The sequence below is a fragment of the Heterodontus francisci genome, chromosome 30 (assembly GCF_036365525.1).
Source record: "Heterodontus francisci isolate sHetFra1 chromosome 30, sHetFra1.hap1, whole genome shotgun sequence".
NCBI lineage: Eukaryota > Metazoa > Chordata > Chondrichthyes > Heterodontiformes > Heterodontidae > Heterodontus > Heterodontus francisci.
The window spans coordinates 32,285,059-32,309,118 of NC_090400.1; the positions used below are offsets into that span (position 1 = coordinate 32,285,059).

Here is a 24,060-nt window from a genome sequence, read left to right on the forward strand (position 1 = left end):
AAAAGTTGAGGCTCCAGCACAGACCCCCGAGGAACTCCACTCGTAACATCCTGCCACTCAGAAAAGGACCCATTTATGCATACTCTCTGTTTTCACAGCCAGTCAGACAATCTTCTATCCATGCTAATATGTTACCCCCTGCATCATGAGCTCCTACTTCGCACAATAACCTTTTATGTGGCACCTTGTCAAATGCCTTCTGGAAATCCAAGTACAGTACGTCAACGGGCTCTCCCGTAATCCACAGCGCATGTTACTCCTTCAAAGAACTCCAATAAATTGGTTAAACATGATTTCCCTAAAACTTACTAAACCTTATTGAACTGTTTGGCATTAGGGTATGTTACTAAGCATATGTACAATCTTGCATTTTGACAATAAATATCTTATCAATAGAACATATCCTCAGTTTGCTCTTATTTTTCATTTTCTGTTCACAGTACATGCAAAGTTTAATCGAAAGTTATAACAGCCCACAAGAAAATCTCATTTCTTTTATATGATTTAGTATAGTATGTTACAATGTCCAATATATTCTGGTAAATAAGGTGCCATATACTTAACAGTTGTGAGTGAGACTTTAAAAGAAGGAAAAAATACCATCTTTTATGTTTCAAAGAGATTGGGAAAACACAGCTTTGAAAATAGATTCACAACTCTCTACATAAATGGAGGAGGGGCTATGCTGTTTTTGAGGCAATCAAGTAGAACTCAAAACTGAAATGCAGCACCAAAGGGGTTTGGGAATGTTAGGGCATATGCAAGATTAAATGACCACTTCAATTATCCAACATTATTGAAGCAGTAACATTTGACAACGGGCTAAAATTGATTTTTTTAGATGTTCTTTAACATTGGGCAATCTGTTTTTAATCACAAATTTTGCACCGTGCATTTAGCATCAGTTTAATGCATAATTGGGCTGTCAGCAAGAACGACCTTGCATTTCAAAAGTGTTTTTTTTTGCAACCCTGCCCCCACCTCCACTGGCACTGCAGCCATTCGCACTGGGCATGCGCACCGCGGTTGGACTACAACTCCCAGCGAGCTTGGCTGCCCCTGGGCATGCGCAGTGGGGCCCAGGCGGTCTGTTGTTTGTTACAGTGTAACCAGCTGGCGGGGATACAGCGACTACTGCTGGGATCATCATTCTGCACGCTGATAGAGCGTTGCCTTTACCACCCAACCTCCTCTACTTCTCTAATCTCCCTGCCTCCTCCTCCTAAGGAACTTTAAAAAAATTATTTGCAGATAATCATATAAGGAAGGGGGTCTTGCAGGCTTTTGCAACTAGATGGTCCACAAATGAGAAGGAGGAAAAGATGGAGCTGCATATCTTAGAGCATAGACTGAAAGTAGCAAGTATAGCCAAGGACGGTATCCAGTTGTTTACTCATGGATTAATAAAACTTGCTTTTCTGCCGTCAAAGACGAGGTAAGTGCAACGGGGTGTGTGTTGGGGGGAAGAAAGCATTAAAGGAACACAAAAGGAAATTGAGACTCTTTGCAGTCCTGCCTTTAAATTGAAACTGCGCCGAAGGAGAAAAACAAGAGTTGATGTCATTGCTTGGACACGGGGGGTTAGAGAGAAGGTAACTGGCAGCATTGACTGGAACTGTTTTTAAAAAAATAAAAGACAGTAACCCTGTCTACTTAAGCAGGGCCTAGTGCAACAGTCATTGTCAAACCCATAGATAATGTGATGGGAACACAGCGGGTAAGTGGAGTTAAAATGAAAAATGAGACCGGGAAGGACGCGTGGGGGGCGGGGGGGGGGGGGGGGGGGGGTGTTGGAAATGAAAAACGGGGCAAGCGATGGGCTTTTAATTTGGGAAGCTGGAGCAAGCCGCTGTTCCAAGGAAGAGGATATTGAGCACAGGACAATATCCAGGCAGTATTTTTTATGCAGAGCTCGGTGGAGGAGAATCTGCACTTGATTTCTCAGAGAAAGCAGCTTCATTGCAATGACACCTGATCACACACTTACATAGGCAACCCGAGCTGGGTTAGAGAGACGAACTCCCTCTTTCTCCCACCCCCCCGCCAAAAAAAAATCTGTTTTTAGTGTTTATTTTTCTGCTGTAAAACAAAAATCACGATGCATATTTATATACCTTTTTAAAAAAAAAGACAATCCCGTCTTCGAGTCTTGTTATCCAGGTTTACTGGATGTAGTGATCCCAGCTCTAGAGTTTTATCGCCTTTGTTTTAACGCAGTGGCAGCAGCAGATATTGTAGAAATCCCATTTGTCTTTTTTTTAAAACTAACTTTCAAATTACAGCTGGGGTATAGAAGCAGGCCTTTTATCTGCTCATTTGAGTTTCTCCCCATAATCTGATATTTATACAAATTTCACTCTGTGTGTGTGTGTGTGTGTGTGTGAACATATTTATTCTGTTTTGGAAAATACCCCCGATAGCATTTTTGTATGTTTGACTTGCTTTCTGGCCGGGCTCGGTGCGGCGGAACAGCCCACGATTTCTCTCGGCTGTTGCGTGTTAGTTTTCAGAGCAGAAATGCAACAGAAGTTAATTCATCTTCATGACAACTGAGTCCCAGCCGGAAAGTTAAAATGACTACACAAATAAACCTGTTTAGCGCCGCGGCAGTTCATCTTGCAGCAAAAGGTTGGGGGTGGGGAAAGAGATTTGTTTCGTTTAGACCCCCGAAACATTCGCCTAATCCTGCAACTATAGTCTGCAACATTTTTAGGAGTTTGCTGCTAGTTTTTTTTCTTGGCCGTTTGCATTGCAGAAATCACGTCGGTATTTTGCGAAAACAAGACAGGCTGACAATCCAGCTTTAATTCATTGCAAGTGGCAGTCTGGTTTGTGTTACTGAGTCTCTCAAAAGATGCACTTTGTAGCGTGTAATGCAGCTCGGTACACCAAATGTAGAATAAAATACATGGGAACATGCACCGACTGCAATGTATATAACTCTTGGATAGATTTCTGCTGCCGTTTACTTAATCGTTTGAAAGCGACATTATTTAGCTAATTAAATATGCAAAATGCTTATTGTTGTTTTGGGGAAAATAGACCGCAGCAGAAATAGCCAAGAAACCACGAGGCCATAACTCGAGAGCAGTGCATGGGTTAAGCGAACTTGAGGCGGAACCAGTTTTTGTAATTACAGGAACCAAAGTAAAGTGGAACAGGAGCAGAAGGGGTTTTTAGCATGGCAGCAGGATCCAGAGTCACACTGGCTATTGAAACGTTGTGGAAAAGTACAAGATTAGAGGTGCAGAGCGGCAGGCGAGAGATTGGAAGGTTGCAGTAAATTGCTAGTGGCAAATCTAGAGGAGGGGCTGAATAATAATAGCAGGAATTTGAAAGCCTGGTTGACTGATTTGTAATCCCTAGAAGAGGCACTACAGCTGTGCAGAAAGTATGGGAGACAGAATTATTCTATCAGAATGTAGAAATTGGAGAGACTGGAGAAGACTGAGGACTAGTATTTTTGAATTTAACTTTTTGTTGGGCTTGGGGAGCAACTGTGAAACAATTTCAACTTCTAAACTTTTCAGCAAAGTGACAAATGGATTCAGGTATTGGAGGTAATCAAGACATGGGATGTTTTTAGAAAAAAGATTGCTGCACTTTTCTCATTTAGTTAAAGCAGGTTCTATTTTTTGAGGTGGCAACAAAATAAAATGCCTACATAATAAATAAAAGATAGAGGTTCTAGTGAAATGCAGGAGGGTCAGAAAGAAAATAGAGAAGCTGTATTTTGATAGCGCCTTTCATGAGCTGGAACACAAATATGGATGAGGGGATGGAGGCTGTAGACTGGTGACTGAAAGAAAGACTTGAAAAAATTGTATTTTTTCTACACTACATCCGATGAAGTGTAGTCATTGTTGTAATGTAGGAAATGCAGAAACCACTTTGTGTACAATAAGCTCCCACAAACAGCAATGTGATAATGACCAGAAAATCTGTTCTAGTTATGTTGATTGAGGGATAAGTATTGGCCAGGATGAGAGAGAGAGAACACCTCTCAAAATCGTGCCACATGATCTTTTACATCTGTGTCTCATCCAAAAGACAACACCCTCAGCAGTGCTCAGCACTGCACTGGAGTGTGAGCCTAGATTTTTGTGCTCAAATATCTGGAGTGGGGCTTGAATCCAAAATCTTCTGATTCAGAGGTGAGAGTGTTACTGCATCATGGCTGATGTTTTGGTGAGGTCCATTTGGCTGTGAGAGTCAACCTGAAATTCCATTTTACAGTGTTGCAGCGCCATGTGTTAGTGCGTTCCTTAAAGGAAACAACCAAGTGCTCAGAGTGATGAAAATACATTTTTTTTTAATGAACAGCTTGTAATATTTCCCAGCGCTTCACTCATGTGAAGTTAAAAGAAAATGTGTACTAAGGCAGCTGAAGATTTGTCTATGTATGTTGGTCTTTAACGAAACCTTACAAGGTCTGTAAACAAAGTAGTCAATGCCCCAAATTCTGAATTCAGAATTGTGGGGGGTGAGTGTCCACTGATTGTGCAGTTGTGGTTTGAGTGACTGAGTAAGCTGCATTATTGATGCTATTTACAGAATTCTATGTATATTCTTTTAAAATGGAAAATTTTCGCTTATTTTCTAAATAAATGGCTGTCCCAAATACTGAACCGTATGTAGAATTATTGTGGTGAAATCTAGTTTATATATTGTATTTGTTCTGAGGTAGAAGGATGGGACACTGGTCCTTCCTGGAATGTATTGAATTGGATGATATTGCTGTGGTTACTTGGTATAAGGCATGTCTGGTATAAAGCACAAGCTGGCTGATTGTCTAACGTCATTGATAGTTCATTTCAAGAAAAAGAAGCAGGTGACCAGAGAGTTAGTATAAGAAGACAATGTGAAGAGTTGGATTTTTTTTCAACCATCTATTTCTATTGTTTCCCCTGACCAGAAGTAGGGGGGGGAGTAAGGGGGGAGAGGTGTGTTACACTGACCTTTCGTGAATGCTAACTAAGCACTGCACTGACTTAATGCTTCAGCTGTTTTCAAGCAAACTTTATCATGTCTCCAAAAATCCATGCATCATTCTTGAGTCTCATTCACCTGTCTGCAAGAATCAGCTTCATATCTAAGTAACTCAAAACTCACTTCTGAACTTCGCAAAATGCAACGATCAGTGCATTGTATCATGTGTCCATAAATATTCCTTCTTCGTATATTGTCACCCCAGTAACGAACACATATTCTTAGTTTGTTTTGCCAAAATTGGTGAGAGACTTTTTCTTATTTGCTTCAAGGCTTCTTTCAATAACAGAGCTGCATGGGAATCATACCATGCTTGTGTGTGTTTTTAATGTATTTTTGCCTCCTCATATAGTTGATTAGCCTACAAGATGAATATTGGAAATGTCCATTTGCACTATGGCAAAAATGTCCAAGTGCTTTGTGCTAAAGCAAAATGCACCTTTAAAACATTGATGTAAACACTGAAAATGCCAGAAGTTGCATCTATGTGTTCTATTAATGAAAAGGAAGTTACTTTTTTCCAAAGTTGTGTATTTTGTCCTTGTGACATTTGAAAAATAATTTCATAACCTTCAGTGCCCAATACTTTAGACAGCAGAAATAAAAACAAGAAATGCTGGAAATACTCAGGTCTGGCAGCATCTGTGGAGAGAGAAGCAGAGTTAACGTTTCTGATGAAAGGTCACTGACCTGAAACATTAACTCTGCTTCTCTCTCCACAGATGCTGCCAGACCTGCTGAGTATTTCCAGCATTTCTTGTTTTTATTTTGGATTTCTAGCATTTGCAGTATTTTGCTTTTACTTTATACAGCAGACTTCATTGCTATCCTTGCTTGTGCCTAGATTAAATAGGGTTCTATTGGTATGAAGGAAACGAGTGGAAAATGATTAACTGCTTTTCAAAAACCTTTTATTATAGTAGTAATATTTTGTTACCTGAAAGCTTTCCTGTTTGTTTAAGAAGCTCTTATTAACAACATTGCTTTTTATTTTTATTCCCAAGATCATTATTCTCTGGTCATGGATATTTAGGCTTGGAAGGATTGTACCACCTCTAACATATGCGCCATACGTTTTAAATGAATTAAAAGAAAAAATCCTTTCACGTGCCCTCCAAGTTAACCGTCCACATTCACACTGTCCTCTGTTAGGTCCAGTTTAGATGCTGTTCCTTGGTTGAAGCAAGCTTGAGCATGACAATCGCCTGTTCACACAGCCAATACTGCTTTGGCCTGCCTTTGAAGGAGCATGTCTCTTCATATTTCATATTGGAGCTTAGCTATGGCTTGTCTGCTGCAGTGCATCTCCCCAAGCCTTCGCTACCTGTCCCTCAAAGCAACTCAGTTATTTTTACACCTGTTATTGTCTGTTTGAATTTTGTTGACCTGGAGGTTTGCAATGGGTGGCTTTGGTATTGTTTCTTTGGAGAAATTAGAACTCAAAGATCTGTTAGATATCTGCAAATTAACAGGAAAATGGATTGAATCTTTATATATGGCTCCTGAGTCATCATGGTTTGCATCTGTGACCCACTAATACAAAGGTCTTTAACACCTTAGTGCTGAGTCAGTGACAGCATTGTTTATAGTGGTTGCACTTTGGAAGGCCCTTTTATATACTTGTGTTGTTGATTTAAAACTGACCTCGGGTAAAGTTTGAAAACTTTGTTCCCCTTATTAATCCCTTCCATCTGGAACACAAATCAGAACTAATTCTTTAATCCTGGGTGGATCTGGACTTGCGGGGAATGTTGATCAGAGTATCAGGGTTTCAGTGTTGTAGCCCAATCTCTGAACCATGCTTTTGTCTGTTGCTTGCTTACTCTGAGTGCAAAATTGTGAAATTAAAGAAAGAGTTTGCATTTGTCTAAGCACCTTTCCCAACTTCAGAATGTCCCAAATGCTTCACAGCCAATGAAGTATTTTTGGAATGTAGCCAGTATTGGAATGTAGGGAAATAAATCAGCCAGTTGATGCACAATAAGATCTTAAAAAGGCGTCCGATAAATCACCCGAAAATCTGTTTTTGTTGGATGAAGGATAAATATTGACCAGGATGACACTTTGTTTGCATTTAAACGAGAGGGCAGATAGGTACTTGGTTTAACGTCTTATTTGAAATATGATGGATGGAATTTTATGCAGATGGCAGTGGTCTCGTCAGGGGAAACCGCGCTGAGATCCTCGCATTGACTCGTGTACGGAAGGCCCGCTGAATTTGGAGCCAGTCAGGCATTTAACTGGACAGCGGCAGGCCTTCCGTATGATTTAGGACCCTGCTGCCGGAAGTCCTGGCCTTGGAGAGCTGCCAGCCAATCAGAGGCCAGCGGCTGCATTACAACCGCCGAGGTGATGATTGCTGCTGTAGCTGCAGCGATCAGACAATGAAGAGCAGTACTGGAACCAGGCTCAAGATAGATCAGGACTAGAGGGTCTCACAGGGTGGGTGTTGCAGGGGAAGGAATGGGGGGATAGGGTTGCTCATCAGCAAGGGCAGGGGGGTGGCCAACTGCAGGCCCCCTCCTTCCTGAGGCCGGGTCCTTCGTTCAGACACTAAGTGCCTTTGAACGAGGGTCCCTCCTCTTTTTCCCCCCCCCCCCCCCCCACAACGCAGTTAGGAAACAGCCTACACATTTTTTTTGTGCCATGCTTCCTGTGCGGCGACAGGGTCGCCCTCCGCAGGGGTCATAGCAGCTGTGGCGGGAAGAGGCCCTTAATTTGGGTTTAATTACCCAGTTAAGCGCCTCAGTCGAGAGTGGGGTGGGAAGGCCGTCCACAGGCCTTCCTCCCCAGACTAAATTTCAGCGGATGTGGAGTTCCACCCGCCACCAACCCGCCCAATTTTTATGCTCTCCTTGCTTCCACCACGGGGGAGAACATAAAATTCCACCCGACATCTCTGACAGTGCTGCACTGAAGTGTCAGCCTTGATTATTTGCTTGAGTGGGACTAGAACCCACCACCTTTTGACTGGGCAAGAGTGCTCCCAACTGAGCTACAGCTGGTGTAGATTAGATTAACTTTTAGCGCTATCATGCCAAGAAAACGTGACATTTGACCCAGTGCTGCATCGCTTGGTGCTGAGTAACTGGGGCACTCCATTCGAAACAGTCTCTTGACAAAGTTTGAAAAAAGTAGCAAAGCCAAACAACGGCTTCAAATTCTGGCACAGCATGTAACAGGTTGACAACTGAATGACCCAGACATGTGAGGGCAAGTAAGTTGCATGGGCTTTGCAACTTAAATGGTAAATATACACAACACTTGTACTGGAGGCAAAAGCATGAGCACATGAAAGCCTGAAGGGGAATGCTGAAGGCACAAAATTGTTGGACATGTTAGAATTTTTATGTAAATAATGTATCTGTTAAAATTTATACGCATATTACACAATTAATAGATTTTTTAAGATATTAAAACAAAATGAACTTTGGACTCTCGGCAGTCACTTGCCTACATACAAATTTCACCACCCCACAAAGTCTGTCCCACCTCACCTCTGGACCTAATTCTTAGGAACGACTGCACCCCATTTCAACTCCTAATAGAGATGCTGTGGTAGGTTTTTCTCCATGTCAGGTGCTAAGTGGATTGGTGGGAGAGAGGGGCTTGAATACACTGATATGTGACAGTCAATGCTGACATGGCCCCCAGAACACTGACTGTGGGGTCAAAACACTGAGAGTTGACATAACCAGCTATTAGGCCATCTTCCCTAGTCCTAGTTTCACTCGTCGAATCTTTTAATTGTTAAAATGTGCTGAGTTTACACCGATGACAAATGTTTAATAATGCAGTGTCCGGCATCTTTAATGTAAGTATAAGCCCCGTTGTAATAACACTGATCTGTGAAGATTGCATTTGGAAAAAAAAGTTGGAGAAAGGGTTCCTCCATCTTGAAGGCTCGCTCTCTTTCCCCCCTCGTGCGCTCTCCCCCCTCATGCGCTTCCCCATGACTGTACTTCAAAGAAGAGTAAGGGAGTTCTCCCCAGTCCCGGCCGATACTTATCCCTCAACCAAAATCGTTAAAACAGATTATTAGATTGCTGTTTGTGGGATATTGCAGTGCACAAGTTGGCTGTTGCGTTTCTTAAATTGCAACAGTGATCCCACTTCGAAAGTACTTCATTTGCACTTTTGGACATCCTGAGCTCTATAAATGCAAGTCTTTGGTTGGGTTGGAGGTGGGGCAATGATGCGAGTAACTATCACAATATTAGTAAATCATAAATTTCATCAGAGCCACAGTAGAGGAAACTGCAGATGTTAGGTGAGGAGGGACAGATGTCCATGAATGACTCAGAAGGGCCAACTCTATCATTTCATTGGTGTAAAGACACACAAAAAAACTTCAGAAAATAAAGTGCTTCCAAGGGGGAGAGGGGAAAGCAAGCATGGCACTGCATGGGGAGCCTCTTTGTCAGGGTAGTCTGAAACATTAATTTATCTTCTCTTTTAACAGATGCTGACAGACCCGAATGCCTGGCATTGCCAGCGTTTCCTACTTTTATTTCAGATTCACAATATTTTCAGTGGGCTTTTTGGTTGTTGCTCCAAATGTAAAGAGCTTCACGTTGAGAGTTTCGGCAACTGGGGTTTAGCTGTGATTATTGTTACAGGTAATGGTAATTCTGTGGGTAAGTACTGATTGTTGCAAGTATTGGCCCGTAGAGCATTCCCAAAATTAGAAGGAAACACGACACAAATTGTTGTGTGCCTTAGAGAATCCCTTTTTTCCCTAGATTTCATGCACTTCATGGATGTGCTGCGTGACGTCACTGTAGCCTGGTCATTCTACCACAACTCTCGAGGGATGTGTAATGATGGTTTGCCCCCAACCCCAGACCAGTCTCCACAGAATACTTCTTAAAATTCTGTTTTTAAAACACTTTGTTCTTGGGATGTGGGCATCACTGGCTAGCTCAGCATCTATTGTCCATCCCTAATTGCCCTTGACAAGGTGATGGTGAGCTGCCACCTTGAATTGTTACAGTCCATGTGATGTAGGTACACCCACAGTGCTGTTAGGAAGGGAATTTTTTTTTTACCGTTTCATGGGATGTGGACATCACTGGCAAGGCCTGTATTTGTTGCCCATCCTTAATTGCCCTTGACAACTGGGTGGCTTGCTCGGCCGTTTCAGAGGGCAGTTAAGAGTCAGCCACATTGCTGTGGGTCTGGAGTCACATGTAGGCAGTTAATGGCGGCAGATTTCCTCCCCTAAAGGACATTGGTGAGCGAGGTGGGTCTTTTACAATAATCAAGGATAGTTTTATGGCACCGTTACGGAGACTAGCTTTCAAATCCAGACATTTTAAAAATTAATTGAATTTAAATGCCACCAGCTACTGTGGTGGGGTTGAATCTGTGCCCCCAGACCATTAGCCTAGGCCTCGGGATTGTTATTTTAGTGAGATTACCACCATGCCACCGTCTCTCCCCCACCTCCCAAAATCCAGGGTTTTGACCCAGCGTCAATGAAGGAATGGCAGTATAGTTCCAAGTCAGGATGGCATGTAATCAATAAAAGTTGACGTCCTCTGCTATTAACACCATATGATGAGGCAGATACAGTTTGGTAAAGTTTAACAGAATTTTGATCTTCTGCTATAATGAAGAAGCTCAAACCTCTGTCCCAGCATGCCTATTATGGAGATATCCAAATTTCCCAATATCACTGTGGATGGTTTGGACACAGGCATATTGAATTTGAGAAGAATAACACATTTCAGGTGATTTCTTCTTTAAAAATTCCCGTCCCACCCCCACCACCCCTCTATAGTTTCATCCATCATCTGCTCAAAGCACTGACTCCTGATGGGTTGCTGCTCCAGATCTGCTGGCCACTTTCTGGTACCTCGCCCTACTGGCAAGTTCTGATATGTGAGCACACGGTTGGACTCTGGAGGGCGTGCACTCTCCAGCTGGGCTGTGACTGGAGGAGGGGAGCCCTCCTAACCTAATTGTAACACATCCATTGCTGCCCATGTTGCGACCACATTTGTCAGAACACACAAGGCACCTCCTGGTCTGATTGGGTCAGTTACCATGTAAAGATGATGAACATACCTACTGAGGTCTTGGGGAGTTAAGTAAGTTTGTTTTTAACAGGAGAGATTAGAATGTGTCTGTTGTAATAAAATTGGAAGGCGCTGCCCACTAAGATGGTGGAAGCGGAGATGATCAATGACTTCAAGAGGAAGTTGGATGGCCACCTGAGAGAAATAAACGTGCAGGGCAACGGGGAACGAGCAGGGGAGTGGGACCAACTGGATTGCTCCATGGAGAACCGGCATGGACTCGATGGGGCGAGTGGCCGCCTCCTGTGCCGTAAATGATTCGATATGCCTCTGATCTACATTAAATGGGCTCTGTTCTTTCAGTTTGTAAAAAAAAAAGGGGTCTGGCTATTCCATGAAGATGGCTGGAGTCCTGCATGGAGTCACTTGTTTATTGCAAATGTTACTCCCCCAGGGCTTACTTGCAAAGATACCATTGTATTCAAATCAGTTGAAAGGCTAATATATTCAAATCTTTTTTTGAAACCTAACAGAGAGACCCATTAAAGCCAGGTTTTGAGTAAACATAACACACTGAGATCAGTGACCCACTGAAGTTCAACAAACAATAGAATGGACACCGCTTCTTAAAGGGACCAGTGATCACTCCATTTGCCTTTGCCAGCCTATTACCAATGGTTTGGTAGCAACAGCATTGTTCTATGGATGAAAATGCCATCTAAAACTAACATGCTTCTCATCTTATGCTATCAAATAAGATTTGTATCTTCAAGATTCAGGTGTCTTTATGTCTATATTGTCAGGGCTGTTTAATTTGGCTCTTTTGATTAAGGAATGGATTATAAAGATCAAATAATTCTGTGATTTTTTTTTTTACAGTGAAATAATTTCCATGCTACTTGTGAATTTTAATGAACAAGACATTCATTAAAGAGGGAGGAGGCAGTTAGTCTGTAACAAATTTAGCCATTGCTTTTGAGTTTCAGGATTTGCTAGTTTTTAATTTTTCTCCATTTAACTCATTATGAATAATTTGCTGCATAGTTCATAATTTGCTCTTAAAAGGGAGCATGGAGTTATTACATAATCTGGAGCAGGAAGTACTCCAGATCTATGTTTTGTACGTTTCTTATGCCAGTTCTTTTTATTCTCCATAATTGTTAGTCCCTCCCCCACCCCGCCCTTGCTTGAAGATACTGACTGCTACTGTTCCAAAAGCACCCTCCAGTACCCGCCCATGTGCTATTATGTGTGAGCAATGACCATGAAAGGTAACAAGCTAATGGACAGTGGGTAGGAAGACACCTGAGCCCTCACCTCTCCACCCCTCCTCCTCAGGTGTAAACTCCCAGCATGATTTATCAGTTATGGAGAAGAATCCTTGGCTGATTTTTCCCTATCCTAATCGAGGGGCAGGGCATGGGAATAAATTGTAGAGCTCTCTGCCAATTTGGCTGAGATCATCTGAAAGAACAGACAGGGGATTGAACCAGAAACCTTCCTGGTCTGTATGGGTCCAAGCAATACATCAATCTGTTAACTGAGTTTTCCGATACTCCAATGTAAATGATTTGTTGGGATATTTACATGAAAACTTTCTTACCCCGTTGAATTTTAGCATGCTAAGCAAAATATAAGTACATATAGGCCTACTTTCACCATGCATTGAAAACTTGTTCCATGCAGCTTCATACACTTAAATACCTTTCTTTCAAAAATCCTAAAAATAAACTCAAGTTGACTTTTGAGATTTAATAAATATGCGTTTGGTATTACAGAACTTGAGTATTGCTGAAAAACGAGACATGCTGTTGAAACCTTTTGTCTTGCATTCATCAGGACAGACGTAAGAATGCCAAATTTCAAAGGCAGCAACAATTTATACTGCATGAGAAAAGGGTGCTGATTGGTTGGCAAGTCAACTCTGGTCAAGGCATTGCCATGGCGAATGCACCAGAGAATTATTGTCCTTGCGCTTTTTGTTTAATTCAAAAGGATGCCTGAACATGTTCCTTTTGCCTGCAGAGGGCAGGTTTTTGCATATGAATATATGTAGCTTCGAGCAAGCATAAGTGAGCCACATTGTGAGCCTGACTGATCTTCTTAAATTGGTTAAAAGCAAAATACTGCAGATGTTGGAAATCTGATAAAAACAAAGTGCTGGAAATACTGAACAGGTCAGGCAGCATCTGTGGAGGGAGAAGCCAAGTTAACATTTCAGGTCTGACCTCTTATCAGAACTGATAAAGCATTAGTCCAGAGAGAGTGTTAATGGCAGATCAATGAGCAGCTCTGTCCACATGAAAAATCAGGCACATGGTTAAAAAATGAAATAAAATTTTTAAAAAAATTAAAAGGCCAGTCATGCGCTGAAATTGTTGAACTCAAGGTTGATTCTACAAGGCTGTAGAGTGCATAATCGAAAGATCAGGTGCTGCTCCTCGAGCTTGTGTTGATGTTCACTGGAACACTGCAGCAGGCCAAGGACAGAAATTTGCTTAAAACCTATTACATTTCTAACATTTGCCAGTTCTGATGAAGGGTCACTGACCTCAAACGTTAACTCTGCTTCTCTCTCCACAGATGCTGCCAGACCTGCTGAGTGAGTATTTCCAGCATTTCTTGTGTTTATTAGAGAAATGTGGGCGTGAGAGCAGGTGGGGTATGTTGAAATGGCCAGCGACCAGAAGCTTGGGGTCATGCTTTCGGACTGAGCGGAGGTATTCCGCAAAGCAGTCACCCACTCTGTGCTTGGTCTCCCCAATGTAGAGGCAACTGCATTGTGAGCTGCGAATACGGTATACTAAATTGAAGGCAGTACACGTAAATCACTGCTTCACTTGGAAGGAGTGTTTGGGGCTTTGGCTGGTGAGGAGAGAGGAGGTAAAAGGGCAGGTATTACACCTCTTGCGATTGCATGGGAAGGGGACAAGGTAATGGAGTGTACCAGGGTATCATGGTGGGAACGATCCCTTCGGAATGCTGACCAGGAAGGGAAGAAGTGTTTAGTAGTGGCATCATGCTGGAGGTGACGGAAATGGTGGAGGATAATCCTTTGGATGTGGAGGCTGGTGGAGTGGAAAGTGAGGACAAGGGAAACCCTATCGTGGTTCTGGTACGGAGGGGAAAGGGTGATGGCAGAAGTGCGGGAAATGGGTCAGACATGGTTGAGGGCCCTGTCAACCATAGTGGGGGGGGGAATCCCCGGTTGAGGAAAGGAAAGACATGTCAGAAGCACTGTTGTGGAAGGTAGCATCATCAGAGCATATGCGTCTGAGATGGAGAAACTGGGAGAATGGAATGGAGTCCTTACAGGAAATAGGGTGTGAAGAAGTGTAGTCGAGGTAGCTGTGGAAGTCGGTTGGCTTATAATGAATATTAGTAGACAGCCTGTCCCCAGAGATGGAGACAGAGAAGTTGAGGAAGGGAAGGGAAGTGTTGAAGATGGACCATGTAAAGATGAGAGAAGGGTGGAAATTGGAAGGAAAGTTGATGAAATTTTCCCGTTTGGGACGAGAGCAGGACACAGATGGGGACTGGTTGGACCTCTGTTCAAGGAAGAAGTGAAGAGGCCTCAAACAGTCCTGGTGGGGAATGGAGGTGTAGAGAGATTGATCTTTATATTGAGAACTGTCGGCGTGACATCAGCCGTCTCAATTTCTCCGCTCCCTTCACTTGCTCTAAACGGTCTCCCACTGAACTTGTTGCACTCCGTTCTCAAGTCTAACCCTAACATTATCAAACCTGCTGACAAGGGTGATGCTGTTGTCTGGCGCACTGACTTCTACCTTGCAGAGACTGACCCCCAACTCTCAGACACTTCTTACTACCTCCCCCTGGACCATGACCCCACCACCGAACATCAAGCACTGTCTCCAGGACTGTCACTGACCTCATCTCCTCTGGAGATCTTCCCTCTACAGCTTCCAACTTCATAGTCCCGCAGCCCGGGACAGCCCCCTTCACCTCTTTCCCAAAATCCGCAAACAGGCCGGTCCTGGTAGACCCATCGTTTCAGCCTGTTCCTGCCCTACTGAACTTATTTCTTCTATCCTGACTCCATGTTTTCTCCACTGGTTCAGTCTCTTCCCACCTACATCCGTGACTCTTTTGACGCCATACGTCATTTTGGCAATTTTCAGTTTCCTGTCCCTCACCGCGTCCTCTTCACTAAAAACATCTGTACCCCACCAGGACTGTCTGTTCTGATGATGCAACCTTCCACAACAGCCCTTCTGATGATTCTTCCCCCCCCCCCCCCCCCCCCCCCCCCCCCAACACTTTGGTCGACAGGGTCTCAACATATCTGACCTGTTTCCCACATATATGTCCTCACCCCTTCCCCTCCCTCCCAGAATTGCAACAGGGTTCCCCTTTTCCTCACTTCCCATTCCACCAGCCTCCACATCCAAAGGATCATCCTCCACTTTTTCCGTCACCTCCCGTGTGATGCCACCACCAAACACATCTTCCTGTCCACTCCCCTGTCAGCATTCCGAAAAGATCGTTCCCTCCGCAACACCCTGGTCCACTCCTCCATCACGCCGGCACTTCATCCCCTTCCCACGGCACCTTCCCATGCAATCGCAGGATAATACCTGCCCTTTACCTCCTCTCTCTCCTCACCGTCCAAAGCCCCAAACACTCCTTCCAGGTGAAGCAGCGATTTATTTGTACTTCCTTCAATTTAGTATACCGTATTCACTGCTCACAATGCGCTCTCCTCTACATTGGGGAGACCAAACGCAGATTGGGTGACCGCTTTGCGGAACACCTCCACTCAGTCCGAAAGCATGACCCCAAGCTTCCGGTTGCTTGCTAATTCAACAGCCTCCACCTACTCTCAAGTCTACATTTCTGTCTTTGGCCTGTTCCAGTGAACATCAATGCAAGCTCGAGGAGCAGCACCTGGTCTTCCTATTCGGCACTCTACAGCCTTGCAGATTCAACCTTGAGTTCAACAATTTCAGAGCATGACTGGCCTTTTTTTAAAAAAAATGTTTTTTTTTGTTTCATTTTTTAACCATGTGCCTGTTTTTTCACGTGGACAGAGCTGCTCATTATTCTGCCATCAAAACTCTCTCTGGACTAATGCTTTGTCTTTCACCGCAAGCATTAATACGCTCTTTACCTTTGTCCCATGACAGCTTTGTTATTTAATCGTTCCTGTCCTATCACACACCTTCCCTTTTGTTCTCTTCCCCACCAAACTGAACCCCTCACTTGCTTAAAACCTAATTCTTTTCTAACCTTTGCCAGTTCTGATGAAAGATTACCGATCTGAAACATTAACTCTGCTTCTCTCTCCACAGATGTTGTCAGACCTACTGAGTATTTCCAGCACTTTGTTTTTATCTTAAATTGATAGTGTAATTCTTGGCACACTCAGGACTGTTCAGCAAGTGTTGTCCAACTGCGGAATCACATCTAACGTTATACAAACAACCAATTTAAGATTATCAGTTGGGCTCACAATGTGACTCACTTGCGCTTGCTAGAAGCTACGTATGTTCATATGCAGGGACCTGTCCTCTGCAAGCAAAAGGAACATGTCCAGGCATTGTGCCTTTTTTAGTTAAACAAAAATATGGGGACAATAGTTCCCTGGTGCATTCACATTGGCAAAGCCTCTACCTGAGTCGACTTGTCAACCAATCAGCACCCTTTTCTCATGCAGTGTAAATTGTTGCTCCCTTTGAAATTTTCATTCTTGTGTCTGTCCTGATGAGTGCAAGACGAAAAGGTTCGACAGCATAGGGGGAATTTTTATAATGGCGGCAGGGATCTCGACATCGGGGGAAACTGATGCCCAGATCCCCGCGTCACCTCTTTTCCGGAAGACCCACTGAATTTCGTGCCAATCAGGCACTTAAGTGGACAGCGCCGGGCCTTCCATTGGATGCAGGACCCTGTTGCTGGATGTCCCGTCCTTGGAGAGCAGTCGGCAGCTGCTTTGCCACCATAAAGAGAGTGGCTGCTGCTGGCGATGACTGTCCTGGAGGCTGAGAATGGTAGCTGGATGATGGCCTTGGGTAGGTCAGGGCGGGAAGGATCTCGCAGGGGTGGGGGCCGGCAGCAAGGATGGATGTGGCCCTCAGTGGGCCCCCCTCCCCTTCCCATTGCTGGGTCCTTCGTTGCGACACTAAGTGCCGTGGTTATTTGTGCTGTACTTCCTCTGCGGTAGCAGAGCCACCCGCCACATGGGTAATTCAGGTTACGGCGGGAATAGGTCCTTAATTGGAGGTTAATTACCCAGTTAAGGACCTCAATTGGCGGCAGACCGTTCAAAGGCCTTCCCACCCTGGACTAAATTTTGTCAGAGGTGGGATGGTGGTGGGGAACTGCCCACCCGATTCTTTTTTTTTTAATGTTCTCGCCGCCTCCAAACCTGCTGCGGGGAAGTGCATAAAATTCCCCCCATGTCACTTCTTTTGATATTTAAATGCCATTTCTCTGGTCAGTGTTAAATAAGTATCGCTGATGCTACATCTTGTGAGTTGCTTATTTAATGATCAAGCCATACGTCAGTCCTGGTATGAAAAAGTAACAGATGGAAAATAATGAACCTAGTTCTTTAGTATATTTCTGGAGACCTTTGTGTGTTTATCCTCCTGTGGGTGGAGTACTGGTCTGTGTGTTGAGTGACTGTTTGAATGCCTCAGGTTAGATGGTGCTCACGATTACATGATCGAGTTACCTGAACAATTGACGATTGAGGCAAGATTTCGCTCAGTCTAGTGACTGCTTCCAAGGTAGTCAATTCCTTTTAACTCTGAGGAAACAAAACAATTCCAAGATTAATATAAAAATAATTCTATTAAAGTGATGAAATAAGAACCATGTAAAATGGTGATGTAAGAGCCGGAAAGCAGATAACCTCAAATTTACAAAACATGCTGAATTAGCTGATCTCAGTCAGGGCAGTGATGGCAACAATTACCTCAGTACCTCTGGGCTAAGGAGGGGAAGGTACAGCCAAGGTTCACTGTCCACTGCCACTTACCGCTAAATGCCCATGTGTGGATATCACTTGGGAAGAGTTTGGGGTTTTACTGTGAAGCTATCGTGTTTGTTTTATTCACAGTCCGCCTCACTCATGCACATGAATTATGGAAACTTGGATGAGGTATCAGAAGATGGCTGACCCCTTTGGCCCATTCCTCAAGTGTGACTGTGTCTTCAGGAGAAGGGAGAAAAAGGGAAAACAAAACGATGAATTCTGACCTGAGCCAGGGATGGAGTAAAATCCTGAAGCTCTGGAGAAGAATGATTTTATTTTCTTGTTTAGTAAGCATATCTGCATCACTGATGCACTCTCATAAAGGTGCATTTGTGTCTGTAAATGACCAAAATTGATCTCTGTCCCTGTGCGCGTTTATTATTTTATTCCTTTTGTGTCTGGTTCTCTGATTCTCAGCCGAGTTGTGTCTTTGTCCTTGGGTGGCTCTGCCTCTCTGCCCCTATGTATCTGAACTTCTCTCACTGCCATTCATTTGAACTTTTCTCTGGCTTTTCTGTCATATTGTACCTCTGTCCTTGTGTGTTTGTGCCTATCTGTCTTTATGTGCCTGTGCATCTGAACTTCCCTCGCTGTATCTGAACATTTGCTGCAGCTCTGTTTCTGCTTTCTTTGTGTCTGTCTGAACTACTTCCTCCCTTAGTATTTGAATTTCTCTCTCCATGTCTCAACTTTTGTCTCTGTGTGTGAACCCTAAACCCAAGCCTCAGTATGATTCTAAAGCTAGGTTCCCATGTGATCCCAAACTCAACTCTCAAATTAACCTTAAACCAGAGAGACTTAAATCTAGGGTGGCTTTATTGGGAATAGGCTTATTTAATCCACATCAAAGTTGCCTCAAACTTTGCAACAATGCCTGCTCTGAATCAAAGAGGCCCTGGTACAAAGGAGAGTGGGGAGGGGGGGGGGGGTGGGTGGAGAAACAGCAATGGAGGAGAGAGGGAGAGTAGTTCGAGGAAAGAACTAAGAAACAAGATAATCAAGATAGAAGACAAGAAAGTTAATAAAAAGAAATGATAGAGCTGTAATTGGTGCACATTTGTGGGGAGATGTCCATAAAACCCAATATGCCAAATCAGAAATATTAATTTCATCAGTTGGAAACTTATATTAGACTTTTAATAGAGAAAAGCTTGCAGTTAACTTAAAAAAAAAAACGAGCAGCCAAGATGGCCAGCGCAACTTGCAGCTGAAACACCTTTTCATAGTCGAAAGATCCACCCGATGTCAGAAGTTTGAGCAACATGGACCCAGGACAGTGGCTTGCTCCACGTGATTGAATTACCTAAAATGGCTTCATTAGCACAGCAGTCAAAGCCATCCTAGCACAAAGACTTTGAAAGAGAACCCCTTCCAAGTTTAAATTGGCATCCTGGGGCCTGTGGAGCCAATTCCTAACCTTGAATTTCATTAGAAGGATCCCGAAAACCTGAAGCAGCCATGTGACCATCTGTCCATCTCGGAGGAAGCTGGTTTTGTTTCCCTTGGACAAAGAGACAAGCAGTAACTCGGTGTGTACTTGCAGAAGAAGGCTGCGTGTTTCTCTCTGTCTCTGTCTCTCTCTCTCTCTTTTTCCCCGTCCCCACCCCCTTGAGAAAACATCAAGTTGAAAACCATCTGTGACCCTCCAAGCCTACAGACTGCTCCAGCCAGAGACCAGGGGAAGAGAGCTAACTACACTTCTGCATCCAAGAAAACCCTGAGCAAAGCAGGCCAACCACAAAGTGCACTTTGACTAGTCAAAGACTTCAAGAATACAACTCCAGCCGGAAGACCACAGAATCATCCACTCCACAGACTGTGTATTTAAGTTCCATTTATTCTGGACTCTAATCCAACCACCTCTGTTTTTCCCTATTTTTCCCTCTGTAATTTGTTTGTGTGTGTGAGATGCTTGTGTGAATGTGTAGCGTTTTTAAAATTATTTTTAAATTGGGGTTAAATTGTTAAGTATAATAAACTTACCTCTTGTTTAAACTCAAGAAAACCTGTCTGGTCCTTATACGATTGCACTAAAGGTAAACGGTAAAACACTTGGATGGTAAGCACAACCACTGTTTAAAAGGAATAAACCCTGTTATGGTCAAATAAGAGGAAGGGCAAGAGGGGTGACTGTGACCACCCCACCCCCTCACTTGGCCGTAACAGATGTTTATGACATGTCAGAACATGAGAAATTGAAGCACTTTGTGTGGTCTTGACTGTGTGGGCTATTTGCCATTCCAGATTTCAAATCTATCTCATCCCTGCAGTTCTAAATATTTATTCAATTCTGCTGTGGGACATACTGTAGAAATTTACGGAGAATTGTTTTCAGTACCTGTGAAGAATATGTATATATTTTGAGAAATTGAAAGTGTTTTCAGTACTCAAAAGAGTTAAGTGAATTGAAATTGAAAATCCAAAGTAATTTTCTATCTACACGTTCTCTGAATTCCAGCCGAAATGAATAGAGTTTTGTTCAGATTGCGTATTTTACTATGTGTGCAGTTACACCCCTCATTTCACACTCCTTTACAATGTGTGGCACAACTTCTGTTATTTTCGCAAGCTAGCAAGTTAAAAGCGTGAATGAGATAAAACCATGTACATTCCAGAAAATCTTTCATTATATAGTTTTGAAAACAGCAGTTACTTAACCTACAAACTTCCTACTCGTGGGCTCCTGTAAAAAGAACATTCTTAGTAAGTGGAAGGTTCGTATTTATGGTCACTTGTTATGAATGAAATGCGGCATGGTAAGCTATGTAGTACCTAACTGTCCCTCTTGGAGATCCAAGCTAGTCCAGTTGCTGAAGTTATGCAGATGATAGTCTGAAATGTTATGCTCTGGGTATGTTTGGAAATTGAACATATTACAGACCAGCTGCTGCTTAATTTAGGGGCAAGCTCCGTTTACTTTTGCTTCTAACGGTTTCACTTCATAGATGGTCATGCGATAAATGGCCATATGAGCAGGTGGTCCAGGCCCGATCTCCAAAGCAATGATAAATCTTGGAAAAATTCTGTAAATGTACAGAAGATCCATCAGCATCTACAAAGAGAAAAGTCTGGTCACAATTTCTATTTGCGACCCATCATTAGAATTGGCAGAAGGGCCTTTATTTGAAATGTTGGACTCTGACTCCAATTCACAGAATCATTACAGGGCAGAAGGAAGCCATTCGGCCCATCGTGTCTGCACTGGCTCTCTGAAAGAGCAACTCCCTCAGTTCCATTTCCCTGCCTTCTCCCCATAACTCTGCACATTCTTCCTTTTCATATAACTGTATAATTCCCTTTTGAATCCTTCAGTTGAACCTGCCTCTACCATACTCTCAGGTGGTACATTCCAGGCCTTAACCACTCGTGTGAAAATGTTTTTCCTCGTGTCACTTTTTTGCTTCTCTTACCAAATACTTTAAATCTGTGCTCTCTCGTTCCTTTCCTGAGTGGGAACAGTTTCTCTCTATCTATTCTGTCTAGACCCCTCAATTTTGAATACCTCTATCAAATCACCTCTTTGCCTTCTGCTCGCCAAGGAATTCACTTGCTCGCCTTTTCTGTTTTTATTTTGGATTTTTCAAAGTTCATAGTTTTTTTCCTTTAATCTTGAGGGTAACTTTTCTAGGTGCTCCTGCGATTGCCTATTGAAAAATTGGTGCGCTGGAATATGATGGGCAGCATGTGCCCGAATTTTCAGCATCTATCCCCAACAGGTGAGAAATTACCCAGCAAGTACAAATGCATCTGCTTGTGAGTTGCAACCAGAAGGCCAGCCAGCCATTCCAAAATCATCAGTTGGCAATTCGGTGAGTTTTACTAGACGTTATTGCTTCATTTGGGATCGTTATCAGGGTAGGTGGGAGTTGGCAGGGGTGGAATTTGGGATGGGGCTATATTACGCCGGATCTCCAGCATTTTGGACCGGAGAGGGAGATTTACAAGGATGTTGCCGGGACTGGAAAAATGCAGCAATAAGGAAAGCTTGAATAGGCTGGTGTTAGAACATAGAACAGTACAGCACAGTACAGGCCCTTTGGCCCACGATGTTGTGCCGAACCTTTAACCTACTCTAGGATCAAACTACCTACATACCCTTCTTACTACTATCATCCATGTACCTATCCAAGAGTCGCTTAAATGTCCCTAATGTATCTGCTTCTACTACCACCACTGGCAGTGCATTCCACGCACCCACCACTCTCTGTGTTGCTCTTGGAACAGAGGAGGCTGAGGGGAGATTTGATTGAAATGCACAAAATTGTGAGGAGCCTGGATAGACTGGATGTGAAGGGCCTATTTACCTTAGAGAGGTCAGTGACTGGGGGCATATATTTAAATAAAAGCAAAATACTGCGGATGCTGGAAATCTGAAATAAAAACAAGAAATGCTGGAACCACTCAGCAGGTCTGGCAGCATCTATGGAAAGAGAAGCAGAATTAACGTTTCGGGTCAGTGACCCTTCTTCGGAACTAGCCCATATATTTAAAGTGATTGGTAGAAAGTTTAGAGGGGAGATGAAGAAAAACTTTTTCACTCAGACGCTGTTGGGGGTCTGCAACTCACTGCCTGAAAAGGGTAGTTGAGGCAGAAACCCTTCGACTCATTTAAAAGGTGTCTGGATATGCAGCTCAAGTGCCGTTACCTGCAGGGCTACGGACCAAATGCCGGAAGGTGGGATTAGACTCGGCTTGTTTTTTGACTGGTGCAGACACGATGGACCAAGAGGCCTCTTTTTCTGTGCCTTAAATTTTCTGTGATTCTTTGGGTCTTGCACATTTTGCATCTGGCCCCATTGCTGGTAACATTGGGGAAAGAGGTGGGACTGGGGGATGACATTTTCTGCCAAAATTCCTTCCATTTATGCCTCTGTTGCCCCTACCCTCGTGTATCATGTGCACAAAGCAGGTGTTCAGTATGTTTTAGGACCATCTCCTGTTGGATCTGAGGCACACTGCCTCTTTGCTTTTTGCTGACCCTCTCTCTGTAGCACTGAATACTGGGCTATGATCAACCTGTCTTTATTCATCAAATAAGCCTTGTTGACTCTTCCAAATCAGACTCTTCCAAGTCACAAAGTGAGATGAGCTACCAGAAGCTTACCAGCCTTTCTGGAAATGGGCCAAGATTTTTTTTTTAAAGAAGGCCTCTTCATCCATAGTTGTTGCTGCTGCTCTTCCCCACAACTGGCTGCCTTTGCGAATATTCCCCCGCCCATCCCATGGGCACCCGAACTGCACTGCTATCGGTGTGCGTACCCGTCCACTGCCCCGATCCCAGGAATTCAGATGGGATCCGGCATTCGTGGCCAATGGGACTGTGCCATGACTATGGTGATGGAATGTAATTGCAGATTTTCTGGGCTATTGTGTGAGCTGTTAGAAGAACACTGGATTGACATGAGGAATTTCATCTGTGGAGGTAGGATTATGGGTGTGTAGAAGTCTATGGCTGTACAGCTGACTGGCAACAAAAGGGCCACAATTTTGTAAATAAATTGAGATTTAAGTGCATAAAGGCTATCAGTGAGCAACAGTGTGCCCTGTAACACTTAAGTTTCCTGGCTATATGTAACTGGTTAAAATTACAGGTGCAAAAATGAAGGAACGAGAATGTTGGTGTGTGTGTGTATATATAAATAAATAAAATATGGGAATACTTAAATTGCTTCATTGACGCTCCCAAGTTCTGAATGTAGGATGTTTAAAGAAAACAAAAAAATTGAAGTATCACAAAGCCATACTAAGCGTGCATTAAGACGGTTAAATTTCTAGCAAGATTCGTCACATTAATGGTAATCGGGAACATTGTGATTTTCATGCTGCAAAGCTGTTTTGCCAGAAGAAAATAACTGAGCTATTTGCAGATCACTGTAGCACTCTATCTGTAGCAAGATTATTTATGGACTTGAAAAAGTGCAAGTGACAATGTGAGATGTTGTGTTCCATAGCACTGTCAATACTGATATTCTGGGGGGGAAAAAAAGTCTTTGGCCAGTGACTCTGTTATTTCCCAATGTAACTGAGACAACTGAGTCTCTGACATATTGG

General features: G+C 43.3%; 1 protein-coding gene across 1 annotated transcript in view; it reads left to right on the forward strand.

The window, feature by feature from the left end:
• Positions 1–1,126: 1,126 nt before the first annotated feature.
• The window catches only part of LOC137346657 (cytosolic arginine sensor for mTORC1 subunit 2), a 170,247-nt gene continuing 147,313 nt past the window's right edge, over positions 1,127–24,060 (forward strand). The window contains exon 1 of the mRNA XM_068010303.1: positions 1,127–1,435. Coding sequence (XP_067866404.1) covers positions 1,323–1,435 — 113 coding nt within the window. The 5' untranslated portion in view covers positions 1,127–1,322. The remainder of the gene's footprint in view (positions 1,436–24,060) is intronic.